Below are 15,654 nucleotides of genomic sequence, written 5' to 3'. Positions count from 1 at the left end.
AAAATGCAGAAAACGATTGCTCATATGTTCATGTACGTGATATGGGGATATTCACACGCGATCAATGTTTTTGAAGATTCGAACAAGGCGTAGTTGAAGTACCCGACAATCGGATCTTTTTAATGGTATTTAATATCTCACTCCTGAATTCCAGCTTTTGATCGATCGTAAAAGTTTTTACCGTGGGAAGCAATGAATCGAAGAAAGATTTATCTTCGTCGATATCACAAGAAACAGAATGTTGCGGATAATTAGGTAACGACGTCTCAGGCTCCATTCTTCGCTGAACTGGCGGAGGTAGAGGTGGCGGCGGGGGTGTTGGCGGAGGTGAAGGTGAGGGTGTACGGACCACTTTTTCGTCAACTTTTAGTGGCGACTGTATTTCTATTTTTTCAATTTCTATAGACGACTCAATGAAACCTCGTGGACTGAATGGGAGCAAATCTGCTTTTAGTAAAAAAACCAAGTGGCGAGCATATATATATTGCTTTCCAGATGCCACTTTTCCAGGCTTCCCTTTCCTTCGGATCGTTTTTCTAAATTGATCGCGTATATTCCTCCATTTACTCATATATTTCGCACCTACAAATGATATGTTTATTAACTATTATTTTACATATACTGGCGTACCGCTAGCGCTCCAGTTAATCTGTATAAATCATACAGTATCGGGCAACCAACAATATGTGATGCTATCGATAAACCATTTGAGGCTGCTTGATATAACTTTAAAAAGTGCATTGTTGCATATGCGAATAAAATTCACGCTCGATCGGTTTATACTTCGGGAGATGTGACAATTTTTCGAAACCCATTGCTATCTTTATAAGAGGAATATTTCGAATTTTAAAACTAAAGACAAGCTATTAGTACGGTATGGACCATTTGACCAAGGACTTTAGTACTGTTTGTTATGCCTTTCAAAATTCGTGAACAAGGAGAGGGATTCATTTTCGATTAAATTTTTCTCTTTCCAAAAATTTACTTTCTTTCGAGATGAATATAAAAATGTTATTATTATTATGAATAATTTTGTATTTCAATTTACCACCCTATTAATATTTCAGAAATTGGAATACATTGATATCGCACAAATTTCGAAGCATTTAATTATTGATGGAACAATTTTGTCTAGATCATTGAATTACAAGTTAGGGTCTGCTTTATATATTATAAAAGCCTATAATATATGTACTTAATTACTGTGCACAAATTACAACCAGGCAGACTTTCAAAATATCGCCATTGCCCTATACAAAAATAGGGCAAGAAAAACTGAAAACGGCTACGCATAATTCTCTTCTGATTACCGGAAACAATTAATCAGAACGAAAATGGTTTACTCACGAATATTATTCTTCTCGTCTTCGGTTTTATCACTAAAATGTTCACAAAATATCGCGCACACCTCCGACCACGACGCGAGCTTTTCGTTCTTGTCCTTGTATTGTTTGTGCGACACGTCCCAGAGTACAGGCCGTTTCTTGATTTCCTCTATAAACAGCTCTGGGTCCATTTCCGTCATTTTTCTGGGCATCGCAGTTTCGTCTATGTTGTACATTTGCAGCTGTTCCGCTGGGTAACACTGTCGGGCGGCAGCCCGCACGTCGCGTCACCTCCTGTCTGGCGCGATCCGCGCATGTTTCTGCGGGCCCGCGGATCGGTGTGCGTTTCCTTTCTGCGCTCGTCCGTGTTCCCTGCCTACACGCGCGGCGAACGTCCGCAGCTCGATGCGGGGGCAAAACCCGCTTGCCTGAACCCGAGCCTCGATCTTCAGTTCCACAGGGTGTTCGATAAATACTCAGTCTCAACCTACCATCGCTTTTATATCACGTTGCACACAGATCGAGAATATCGAAACTGTCAGAAGAGAATCGAAATGTTGCGATTCCTTTATGAATATACCTTTATTTGATATAATAGACGGTGTCTGTTATACGAAACAATTTTTCACGGTGTTTAAGGAATATTTCGTGTATCAACTGCTCTATAATTTAACCTACCGTTAGCATGTAATTGATTACGATATCACCATCGATAAATATTGACGATATTATTAACCGTGCACGCGGTTGATATTGAAGGTTTGAAGCTGATATAATATGCATAGTAAGTAAATAGAATTGTGGTTGGTATGTGTTGGTTAAAGTTATTACGGTATAAATAGTAGGGTTTATACTTTGAAAAAGAAACTAAAGTATCTATCTGACATTATTAATAATGTCAGCCTTATTATTTTTCTTATGCCAGAAAGCAGAAATTAAAATATTTATATATGAGTATATATACCCTCGCTCTCGAAAATTTGCTTCAATAAATTGATACGATATTTAAACGAAAAAGGCAAAGATAATTTAACTCAATATTTAATTATTATAAATTCTAACGTGTATAGCCCTGACTTCTGTAAAAACGAAATGCTTAACCTGAAAATTTTCAACGCTACATGTGCGATTCTGACACCTCATACTTTCAACTCCACATACATAAGCATTGAATTATTTAATTTACGAAACTGCTCCATGTAATCGTGTGTTTGTCACACTAACGTTTTCGAATGAATTATGTATATAGGCGTGTGCAGACGAAGCATGCGGACCCGAGAGACCCTGTCACGGGTTGCGGCGGATGAAAAGTGACAATCTCGCGGGCTGTGTTGCCGTGTAACCCGCAAGATCGTCAATTTTCATTTATCACCAGGCCACGAGATCCTCGCGGGTCCGCACGCTCGTCTGCCCGCCCTCGTATAAATCAATGTACAATATCTGCTGCTAGGATGCACGCGCGACAAATGCAGCCCCGTGCAAATGACGCGAGAAATCCGCAGGCTCGTTTGCAGCGAGCTAATCACGATACGCGCATACTCCACGATACTCGATAGAAAGTTCTTCGAACGACATTTACTCCGCACGGATGCCTTTAAGGTACGTTCCAAAGTGTTATCGCGCGGGTAATATTACGGAAAGCGGGTGCGAAATATGGCTCGCAGTGCTTTCTAAAATATTCGCAATTCTCTACGATCTATCTCTCTCTCTTGGAGATGACAAATGAAGGGGAATGACAAACGAAGAATGAAAGCGTTTGCGCTAATGAGCAGAATCGAAGCGATGGGTTACAAAAAGATGAAAAAAATGAAAGGGAGGCGATCTTTCCTGCAGACAAATGCCCGCGAACTGAATATACGGACTCGATTCCATTTGATTCCTCATCGGGCTCGTTCCAGCTCGTTATCTCGCAATAAGCGGGAGAAAGATGAGGTGGAAAGCGGAAATAATAAGAGGAAGAAATTGAACGGGACGGGGAACGTGTTCTTCCCCTGTTCAGTGACCGTAGAATATTTGAATGAATGATGAATCATGAAGTGAAATATTTTATTCTCCGGGTTTAATATGTTTTTAATGGTAAACTCATTCTGTTTGTCGTATCACGCATTAAAGAATCTAGACAGAAAACGACTACGAAATATTAGGTGTATACTGGACTGATGAACAAGATTGTCATTTTCCTTACAAAAAAATTCAGAAAGAAGCTGATATTTTCTGTTTATGCTTTTTAAACTATTTAATTACTGGAGATCTTTTCTGCTAATTATTTTCAAATAAAAATCCTGTCATTCGCGCTCTACTTAGGTAGACTTTTTCTTTTTTTTTTACATAATTATTCAGTTTCGCTGTTGGAGTAATAATTTACTAAATGTTATTTAGCATTTCGCAAGCAAATTCTGAATCGATCTCATTAATTATAAGTACAATTACAGTGCTGTTTCCCATATATAGGTAAGTTATATGCTACGTATGTACTTTGAATTACAAATTCGTATTCGAAATTGCGATACATATTTAATTAATTATTGTTTATTACCAGAGTCGGTTTGCCTCACTTATTCCTTTCAAGCAATTACCAATTAGCAGTCTACACGGGAATCGCGTTGTACACTTTTCAAGATCCGTGTTTGAAATCCGTTAAAAGAATTTGAAAAGCATATTATATTGCGATAATCATTGCCTAACCGTGTGGATTCTTTGTATGAACTGACTTTCATGTTAAACCAATAGGAATAATGGGATAAGAATCAAGAGCGACAAAATCGCATTCGAAGATTCGTTTTTAGAGAAAAGAATTTTTAACATCCCTTAATGACGCGTGTACTGGTACTAATAACCCACTTTCAGTGGGATGTGTAACAAAAATCCATTGCGGTTGCACGCAAGTACCAGCATAGTATCGCAATGGCCGGCTACTACTATTGCATGCATACTTAACGGAATTCAAAACTCGAGGTCGAGAAGGCTTGCAAGTTATATTATTATTCTTAATTTTCAATTTATTTTTGTCTCTATAATTATTGTTATAAATGTCCCCAAAACGAATGAACAACTAGAAAAATGTTAAGTATAGATGTCTCGTCGAGATATTAATTTATTTACAATATAATATGTTAAGGAATAATTATTTGTAATTAGTGATTAGTAGAGATGGAAATGGCACGTGCCAACAATCAGAATGCAAAACGTTCAATGATTACAAGTAAAGTAATGGAGAATTTGAATGTCCCCGCGCGAAATAAATGACGAGTCATACGATAATCGAAGATATGTATGGACGTCACGATTTAATAGTTTCTATTGAAAGTTGGACTCGCGACAACGAACGCTCTCTTTTATCCCTCTTAGGTAACCACGCGCACAGCAAGTTTGCTCTCTTTTCCGTGCAGAATCTTACACATCGGCACGGTCGTGGTCTCGAGAATGCCTTTAGAAGACATTCCCGCATCCATTGACCTACATCGAAGCTGTGGGCCATAAAAGGAAAGAAGACAGAATGATGGAAGAGTGGAAAGAAGCAGACTTTCTTATAAATAAGCTGTTTCGAACGTATTCCATTAACCAACCTGCACTGCTAATGGTCCAAGTTCCTTCGGTGGCAAAAAAAAATGTTTAATGTATTTATCCCTCAACGTGATCATTTTACTGTGACTATTTAACAGCGATATCTTCTCAGATCCGTGTAGCGACAGTTCAACGTACCTTGAATTAATCATGGTAACCGATTTTTTCAAGGGCATACAAAAGAATAATTCTATCGGTATGACATAAGACGTTACAAATGATTTTTTACCCCTAAAATGCAAAATTTTTGTCTTGGAATGGAACGTAATTTTGTTTTACCGTAGAAACCGCTAAAAATGGACGCTAAAAGTGTTTGCAAATATTTGACGCGATCGTAATGGATATACATCGTGATCAGATCTGACGCCATTAGACGTCTTTCTTTCGAGAAAGCTCGAGGGAAATGTTTACCGACAGCAAACTATCATTCGGGAAGACATGATGAATTGAACAATTAAAGCTTGCACTGTTATCACATCAGGAATAAAAGATCGTAATACTTCAGAAATAAACGATTACATCGAAGACAAATACTAAAAATACCATGTTTTCTTTCATAAAAAAAAACGACGATATAATTTGCTATTATAGTTAAAGTACAAACGTAGCACGAATTAGATAAGATATAATAGAATATTAGAATCGAAATGTTTATGATTTTCTTCTTTTCTTTCTAAATGTATCATTTAACTTAATTATTACAATATATTAAACGCAATTAACCGTAACACATAATAACGTAAACACAATAAAGTTTCCTGTATATAAATTGCAAATTTAGTGAAATAAAATCTGCACAGTATCAAATGTGAAAATGTAATTGGAAACAGATTGAACTTATCTACATATCTTTAACTTCCTCTTCTTCTCTAATTCCATAATCCCTTTGGGCGTCGTTTAATTGATATTAATCGCCCAGATGTCCTACGACCCTACAAGGTATGATTGCAGTCTTAGTAATGAATAGAAGATTTCTGTTTTCATCACTAAAATCACTATTCATCTTAAATTATTTAAATGATTAGAATACCATAAATAGTACTTTCATTGAATGTTATTACATAAATTCGATGATTCTATGAAATGAAACATAATGAAAATAAAAAATGTCGAAATAACATTTCGTATTTCGTGATTACATACATTAAAGGTAAAAATGATATTCGAAATTACGAAGAAATTCTGACTCATTGAACTGAATTCACTTTAGTTTTCCAATAATTCCAGACTCTAGCGGCGTCGCGCACTTAGCCTAGTTTACTTCGATGTCTCGAGGTCTTGGTGAATACGCTTTCAAAAGTGTGTAGGAAAGAAGGTAATGACCCGTGGATTTTCGGTCGATTACGAACTCTTTTCTTCCGTTGCTAATTATTTTTTACGGTATCGGGAAAGCAATAGAACATTTTTTCACCGCCACTGGCTCAGAAGTTCGCATCGTTCATCACCCAGAAAAATTCGTAAAATGTACAATTATCTATATCACGTAATTAAACATTCTCAACATTCTAATCAGCTCAGAAATTCATGCAATAATTCTATAAACGAAATAAAATCTTTATTTGGAGAAATATTGGGTAGTACTTATTAGAAATAGGATAAATTTCTCTATTACCCAAGATATTCCTCCTTTCAGTGGTGCAGGAAGCTCGATAATTTCATTTTCAGAATGCTAAACTAAGAAGCGATCAGAAATTTTTGTTCATTTTGGATCTTAACTCAGACGTTCGATCTCATTCGTCGCATTCACAGATCATTGCTCCGTCTCACCACCGTTCGCTTCCACTCCCTTACGAAACGTTTTTAGTCGTGAGAAACTCAATAAGCTGGAGGCAAATGACTTGCTGAAATTCATTACACACTAAAGAAGATGAAAATCTTTGCATAAAAGAGATTCTAAAACTATCCTACAGCTAGCTAGAAACAGTAAAGTAAATTGTACACTCAATGTTTAATAAAAAGCAGATAATATTAATTCTATGAAAATACGTTGCTTTTGAATTGTGTTTAAATTACTCTAAAAACTTTTAAAATAAACCATACGGAAAATATAAAAGCTAAATTAAATATATTATCAATCTAATTCCCATCATTTCCTCATTATATTTTAATTATGAGAGAACCAAAACAAATGTAAATCTGATTTCTTAGTATAGTTTCCTATTAAGGATCCACCTTCCTATTGATAAAATGTTGTCACATTCTCAAACCAGGTCACGATAATAAGTTATATAGAAAAAGGGAAACATATAGGGGAAGAAAAAAGGATTTGAGTAGCCAAAAGAAGAAAGAATAGGGAATTTTGTATCTCAGGATGCAAACGAGCCTTACTTAGGAAGATTTGGATGTACAATTTTAGATATTGTACATACAGAATTGAAAACAGATACGAGTACTATCAGAAAAACAGAGAAGCTAGAATTGCAGGTACCGCTTCGACCCAAAGCGTTGAGCCATAGATCCACCTACTCCGATGCAATTAAAGGATAGGGTAGACATTTTCATTACTGGTCACAGGAAGAGTTACGTACGTGGGCGAAGTAGTCACCTTGTTTCTGTGTCGCGACACTTCGACGCCTAGAACCCTCGAAACCCAAGTCTTCGAAGCATCGTGCGTTTTCAAGTGGTGTGTCACTCATCTCTCTCTCTCTCTCTCTCTCTCTCTCTCTCTCTCTCCCGCACTCGGCAGCTTACAAATGCCCTGACGAAAACATCGAGTACTATATTTAAATTTTTCGTGATATCGAAAATAGTTTGCACTCCGTCCTTCGGAACAGAATAACGATCAACGCTTTGTAAGGGGCTCAATACGGATGTAAAATAAAATGCTTAATGCAAGGATAAGTTATAGCCAGCACCTGCGGTTGTAGAAATGGGTAAAGATAGAGAAGTGGAAAAGTTCCCGATAAAGAGGAATCGTGGGATGACAGTAACGCAGTGTATAGTACTGTAAAAATCGCAAAAGTCCGTATGCCACGTTTATCGACTACGCGAGAGTAGTTTCCGGAGCGAAAGTTTTCGAGTAAAGAAGAGAGACAAAAGTCGCGGTAGCGAAAATATCTGTAGAATTCTGAGGAGAGAAAGTTTGGGAGGAATCCAAAGAAAGTTTGAATGACGCTCTCGGAAAGATTGACAAAAAGTGTAAAGATTTTTAACAATCGTCGGGCAGTTCTTACACTTTTTACAGCGCAATCGATCAAGATTTCGGAATCCGCAAACAGTTGGAAAAAATAATAGAAATAGTAATCTGTAAAATATTTGGAAAATTATAATAGGGACGAATTTGAAAAAATACCTCGCGTTTTTGACATACGTGACACACATTTTACGTTTCACAGTGACCGTATTGCAACAAGGGGGTTACCTGAATTTACATCGTAATACCTACCACGCGAGACACCACTAGATCTCATCGTACGTAGAACCCATGTCGGTCTCGTGAGACTTCGATATCTCGCGCGCAAACTGATATCGCGCAGAGCTAGGGCGACGGCTAGTTGAGAAATGGAAGGGTGAGAAAGGGTTCACCTCGCTGTGGGGATGATTTCGCTCACGACACTCGAAAACGTGAGGCACATTTCAATGGATACGGGGTCTATCGTGCTCGAGACAAATGTCATTTGTCGGCATACCCAGAACGTAACGTTATGTGAAGCACGTCTTAAAGCATACATGGAACACATTTTTTGATGTTTCACTCTTAGACACGTCTAGGCTATGCGATTGTTTTCGATACACACTCAAGATTTTAACTCGTGTAATAGTAATTTTGCAATAACTCGTTATAAAAGTAATTTGTTACGTGCACTTTGCATTGTATCAAGGTTCTTTGTACAAAGATAAGTTGAAAGTATAGTATTCGGCCTTTCATTTGAGACACCGTTTAATTTTATGTAAGAACTGTATAATACACCATATAATTGTATAATTAAGTATAAATACGTACACCATATAACTTAATTAAAAAAAAAACAAATTCAAAAACTTATAAGAAATGCGGATAATAGATTAAAATGTTGTTACAATTGGACGATTAAAGAGTTCTCGCATTTGTTCAGACTCGTTGCAACGTCTATCCTAAGAGTCTCTATCTACTGTCATCATTATAATTAATATTTGTAAACAAATTCAATAAATGTTCATAATATTCGCATGATATTTGTAATTTTCGAAAATTAACTTCTTACTGCTTGTTATGCATACCGGCAATTAATTATTATTCGATCTAATAATTTAACGCTGTATGGTTACATGTTTACGATAAATCTACGTTTAAACGATAACCCTTTTTGTGCAACGGGACGCGTGCAAGTAGGAGCAAGAAATGGCATACAAAGGCGTATGCCACAAGACTAAGCACAAGCCGATGCGCAAGTAGACACAAGTGTTTCCAACTGAACTTGGGAAACTGGGATGGACGAAGTTGCATGCCTCGTGCGCATCGCGATATCGCGCCATTGCATGCGAGATTGCATGTGGTATTGCGCAAAAAGTAACATCGTTGAAACTTCAGGTTTAATCAGAATTTATTTTGCTGGTTTATTTTTGTATTCTGGTATTCCTAGCCGGTATTCCTTATAACAGCTTCACGCAAGAGTCAACCTTTTTATCCGAACAAATTACACTTTCAATTGTTCCCGTTATTTATTTTGTGCGAGTGTATATTAATTTATATTAAAAAGAGTTTTGAAATAAGTAATAAAATACATTCGCGTATTTTGTAGATATAAAAGACTAACAACATTTGAAAAATTTGTTGATAACATTTAATACAAATCAAGTATAATACATCGAGTTACTATATTTCATTGTATTAAACTTTAATTATTACTGGAAACGTAATTAATATATTGGTACAGGCAATATTTCGTATTCAGTAATATAAAATTTATAATATATATCATTTGTCACTTCAGAGGTAAATCCAGAAAAAAATAATTACTGAGGCATAATATTGTAAATGTTCATCAGCCGATGAAGTCAAGCAGCGATATTCTAACGCGATGTGTAGTTTTTCAATAGTCGGTGAGTTTTACCTTCATTTACCAGATTGCCACGATTAACCTAGATTTAGTGGTCTGCGATTAATGTGCGTTTGTCCCACACGGAATAATCTTCCTCGAATACTGTTTTAAGGTAATTAATAAGAAAAGAAGTATGCTGACGTAACGTAGCAAAACGTAGTAAAGCAGATAAGGAGCAAAATTAACAAAAGTTTTGTAAAGTAAAAACAATTACTGCAAAAGATGTATAGTATTTGAAATTTTAGTGGAATAGAAACGACTAGCGATGAATTATACGAAATAGTATAAAATTGAAGATCAGATTCAATAATAACTGTTATATTTAGAAGGAAAACTGTAACATTGATCTACGTGTCATATTCTAGTATTGTTAAGTTTCATTTCCATTAATTTCCATAACAACTAAACTCGAGTCTGAAGTCCCATTCGCTAAGGAATTACTGTAACTTTGTTTCATCCTTGAAACGCTATGCAAATTATATGGTCTCGTTCCAGGGACATGCATTATTACGAATTACACTTGCTTGAACGTCAAGCAATTTAATGAACGATTAAACGAACAATCGCGGCTTTTTTTTGTCCGAGGTGGGTTCCTTTTAAAATGAGCCCATTGATTGGGGGTTCGAGTGGTACCAAACTTGACTTACCCTCTCCATATGACCTCCGCTAACGACCTCCGGCGTATTAACGCAAACCACCCTTTTCAACCGCAGTTTGTTAACGTGGAAGGCTGAACCATAGCAGTACATCAGCACCATCGTCGTAGGAAAATAAAAACAGCAGCACGCAAGAATCCTGGGGAAACACAAGAACGGCAATTTTATTTTTATATAGGCACGGAATAGTGATACAAGAAACCGTCCGTTTCTACGTGTGTAAACATTTGTAATTTAAGAGAAGAATGAGAATATTTCTCATACTATATTAAATTACTGTTACAAAGTCGAAAAGTTATTACTTCTCACGGAAAATACTATAATATATTAGTTTTCGTAGCAGAAGATGAAATGCACCAATATTCCTAAAAGATGATAAAATAAGCTACTTTACGACGCAAATCAAAATATGCCATTCTTTCTATCCCAAATAGCTTATTAAAATTTGAATTTTTGTAAATGAATCAGAATTATTAATCAACATCCCGGCTGGGTTAACGCAAGAAATACCCTCTCGAATACCTTCTAAACCATACAAACTATAGAGAAAAAATTGTCCAACCATAAATTGCTCGGTTAAAAAAACGTAATCATTCGGTTGCACCAAATTTCTTGCAAGTGAAGTTACGTACGAAGTACGCGAAGTTTATTTTTATGTTCATCCACTAATGGCAGCTCTTGAAATGAACGCAAAACTCTGCAACATGCGACGCGATGCGTTGTAGCCGTGGAAGATCAATCATATGAATTTACTTTTTCTCAGATCAGTACATTATTGACAACGTCAATAACCGATATCGAAGCAGCTTAGCCAAGCGGCTGCTGATGCAGTTGCCTCTTCAACAACATTAGAATTGATAATGGCGCACGCTACGATAATTCGGTGCCGTATATCTTCACTCAGATATAGTTGGCGGCTTCTTGTTGCAAAGTGCATCCTTCAACGTTCCCCATAATCGATGTGAAGACTGAGGAACCGTGGCGATATTGTTCGGTGTAGAATAGCTCAGCTCTCAGCGAACTTTAATCCATAAACAGGGATCGGTCTCCTTCAAAGAAACACGTCATAGACGACCGAGCGACACGTACAAATATTCTCGTGTTTATCTTAACCTTGCCACATAATCACTGTGCAAGCTATTTTGTAGGGTGTCCGTATACTTGTCTACGTGCATCCCTGTCAGCGTAATAACTTTCAAAGCGCATAAGCTGAGAAGCTCAAGCTTGACACACGTAGGTTCCTTGAATGATGCATTTGCTTGTGATTGAATTCAAATGAAATTTGTTCACGGAGTAAAAGGATTCGCATATTTGGCAGTATGTATGCATATACTAACTTATGTAAAATCCTCGAGTCTAAATGTAAAAATACGACTTATAAACGATTTCTATTGTATTTCTTAAGCGAATCTACTTGAGAAATAATGATCCCTTTCATATGAAACAATATTTTTTTGCGAGAATTTCTTTCCAACATCCGTGGTTTCGTAGATATTCAAGATAACAATTGCTATTGACTCACCCTGTACGCGGGACCGATCAAAATTTATGAAACAGTTGCGAGGGGTGTAAATTCCACGGTTCGAAGCAAATCGAAACGGTGGACGAGACTTTTTTTCCGAGCGAGGTTTTTGCGATGAAAAATTTAGCATAACCGAGTTTACTCCGAATTCCCTAAATGGATATTACCTCTTTAAAGTTTAAACGTAATAATTTCTGTAGCCTTTAAACTTTCGATGCACAACTTCTATAATCGGTTTGCTTGCGATAACATAATTGGTTCTGGAAAAAGTGACCGAGTAAAGTACCTAATATGCTTTGCATGATTTGAAAAAATCGTACCCACTTTTATCTACTGTATATCTACTGTACTTATATACGTTTTTAACGTTTTAATATTATCTTTAAAATAATTAAACGCAGAAAATGTTTGATCTGTAGTTTGATATATGATAATGGCATTAGAAACCGATATGCTTCAGTGATAAATTTAAAATTAAAATGTCATTTTGGACGATTCTACAGACTGTTTAGGTCCACAAATGTGACCTAAAATGGAGAAAAGATGATTGTGGAAGCTGTAAATAAGGCAAAATTTAAAAGATAACAATTATATTTGAAGCGACGTTCTTGAAGCACCACTTTGGAAATACACACGAAGTGCAGTTATGATAGAAAACTATAGAATTCTATCTGTAGCCTGTACAGATAATATGTATTTGCAATTTACTGTGAGTTTGAAAAATACCTAAGGGAAGCCCTGGCGAAGAAGGGGTCGCAGGCGAGAAGTCCTGAGTCGTTGAAGTAGTAACCACCTCTTGGGAGTACGAGAGCACCAAAAATCGCCACGCTCGCTATCCAGGTGGTTGACATCACTGCCACGCAACCCTGCCGCATGTAATACTGCGTCACATACACAGAAAATAATCATTCTTCCTTTTTCTTTGTCAAAGCTTCAGCATATTCATGCGGCTATGTGCAAGCGTAGGACTGAATAATTTTAAATGATTCAACTTGCAATAAATTTATAGAATTCTGTGCAAATTTAAATTTTTCATCTTCAGCTATCCTGATAATTTGATACGTTGAATTTCGGATAAAATAAGCGAAATAAATCTACATTTCCGTCATAATATTTACGCTCTATTTCACTTATACGAAGAATTACCTCTTTTCCAATAGTATTATGAGTTATGACCTGTTTTACGTGTACATGTAGTTCAGCAAGTTAAATAAATGTTATTCGATACAACACCAATCGATCAATACTATTGTATCGTGTAACAGGCAATACGATGCTTGAATATTATAGTTAAGGTGCTTTTATATATCCGCTAACTTTGCTCTGTTGAAAGCATATTCTTATGTATATTAAAATTATTTAATATCATATTTTTCGAAGCTGCAAAGTGTTGAACGTGATTGATATAGATTTCAGGTTAAAGAAAAATTACAGTAATTACTTCCTAAGCGTAGTGTGAGAATTAGTTTTGAAGAGTAGATTCAAATTACACTAAGTATAAATCCATTATTGTAATATACTTTATAACGTTTGCCAAAATACTTATATTTTGCAGAAATTTAAGTTTAAATTGCGCATATCGCGTGCAATTTAATTCACAAACACTTAAGAATACGAAGCGTTCGTAGGGGAACGCCGCGTCTGACTAGAGCGCGGGATGACTACTGGATGACTACTTCTACTTGAAATTCTTTGCCATTTCGCAGCTGTGTGTTCAATGTTTCTTGTTGGCTTGAAAGTGTGACGGATAACTACAAAATTGGCTCTCCATTTTTTGACTGACCAAATTTTCCATATTCGCGATTTGTAAGAAAATACAGAGAGCAATAAAAATTGTATGAAATCCATACTAAGAAATAAAACAAAGTAATGATCTGGATATAAAAATTTTACTAGGGTGAAAACAATTTCTCGATCGGAAATAGCTCGTCAAGTTCATAGCAATGCAAGGTCTGGTAAGATGTTTGGTCACCAATTTTTGTTCACGAAAAAATTGTTTATTATTACAATATGTTCCTCAAAAATTTTAAACATAAACATGAAATATTATGCGACAAATTTTCCACGACTGCACAGTGTAGTTCAGTGAAAAATTCATATCGAATCAATCTACCGGCAGTCCAGAACGAATATTTCTCTCCTTTCCTCCCGACACGTTCAACAGTTTTCAGCTAAACAAATCTCCTCGATTCAATATCCCTTAAATTCAATAACCTCTCCGCACCTAGCCTTCCATAACGTTTTTTGCTCTTTCACTGCAAAGTGCCATCGTGAAAAGGAAAAACCGTTAACTACATGAATGACGTATAACAAAATGTGGCAGTTACATAAATCTATGTTAAACAATCGAATTTATAAGGTCGTTTCAAATATAATAAAAGCCGATAAAACGATCGATGGTGATGAATTTACTTATTGCAACTAGCATATATATTTGATAAAAGGGATCCTTTCTCCACAAATATTGACTCCTCCTATTTTCAGACCAAAGATCGGATCTCTTACTTGATCGTGCCACGCGTATCCAACGCGACGTAATTTATAATGATGCAAAGTACATAATATTGATCGAAATTTACTAGACGTGTATATAGATGATGGGCGTTGGCAATGGTCGACAATCGGCACTACGACCGCAGTATCATCGACCGCAGAGGAAGACAGGGCGTTTACCTGAGAGACAGTACACGCTCTAAGGTTATGACAAGACAATGTTTCGCGTTCTGCGACTATTTCCCGATACTGCCGAGCTATGCATTTTATATGCGTTATTATGGTTACATGGTACCGTGAAAAAGATGATCACGTTGATCGTATCTCAGACATCGTATCTGAGAGCATATTTATTCTCAGTACAATCGAACGTCGGGGTACGCTCTGTGGTGATGGTAACCGAACGTGATTCTGAACGTAACACGTGACATTTGCCAGTGTGAATGAAGAATTATGCCGTTAGACAATGCGTTGGATTATTCTGCAATGATACGTGTACATATTGTCCTTGTATCACAGAGACAGTCGTCTGACGACTGTTTCAACGAGTTTGTTGCATAGCATAGATACTTGTAAACATAATGTATATTTTATTACACTGGTAAGACATGTAAACTACTTTTATTATATCACGCTTTTTTTTTGTTTACTACTTGAACAATCTACTGGAACAATCTTTTTCAATTACCTGCTCTCGATTGTAACTAACGAGTAAATGCGAGAGTTGCTTACATCATGCTGATCTTCTAAATGCTCGTGGAGCTGTAAGGAAATTAGAGGAGGGAAGAAAAAGAGGAAGGAAAAAGAAGGCCGTTTCCTTCCACTGGTGGAGTCATCAGTGGAGCTACCTATATTGCACCTCCGTGCATTAAACGCAGGGTTAGTAACGTGAGGTCGGAACAGTTTTTTGTAGCAACTGGACGTTTAACCGAATGACTTGTGAAAACTGATCCGATGTAATCATTTTAATGGCAAGAGCCTAAAAGCGACTGTTTCCTATTATTTGATACATATATTCTGGGTAAGCGTAACAGATTCAGTACTCGTTGGCTCACAATCTGTAACTGCACTTT

The 15,654-nt window shown here is 36.5% G+C and overlaps 2 protein-coding genes across 4 annotated transcripts in view; both read right to left on the bottom strand.

The window, feature by feature from the left end:
• LOC143423752 (trace amine-associated receptor 9) overlaps positions 1–15,654 on the bottom strand; it is a 47,551-nt gene that overhangs the window by 18,814 nt on the left and 13,083 nt on the right. For 2 of the 3 annotated variants that reach the window (XM_076895298.1, XM_076895300.1), the window contains exons 4-5: positions 12,815–12,969; positions 10,558–10,705 (exon numbers count right to left, since the gene is read on the bottom strand). In XM_076895298.1, the coding sequence (XP_076751413.1) occupies positions 10,558–10,705; positions 12,815–12,969 (303 nt within the window). The remainder of the gene's footprint in view (positions 1–10,557; positions 10,706–12,814; positions 12,970–15,654) is intronic. The other variant, XM_076895299.1, reaches the window with a different exon arrangement.
• LOC143423753 (uncharacterized) lies at positions 61–1,715 on the bottom strand. Its single transcript, XM_076895301.1, has 2 exons — positions 1,348–1,715; positions 61–582 (listed from the first exon to the last, which is right to left on the bottom strand). Exons 1-2 carry the CDS (start codon positions 1,559–1,561, stop codon positions 62–64), a joined length of 735 nt encoding a protein of 244 aa, XP_076751416.1. The 5' UTR covers positions 1,562–1,715; the 3' UTR covers position 61.

The sequence above is a fragment of the Xylocopa sonorina genome, chromosome 5 (genome assembly GCF_050948175.1).
Source record: "Xylocopa sonorina isolate GNS202 chromosome 5, iyXylSono1_principal, whole genome shotgun sequence".
Taxonomy (NCBI): domain Eukaryota; kingdom Metazoa; phylum Arthropoda; class Insecta; order Hymenoptera; family Apidae; genus Xylocopa; species Xylocopa sonorina.
The sequence above is the reverse complement of the archived record's forward strand: the minus strand, read 5'-3'. Positions and strand labels throughout refer to the sequence as shown.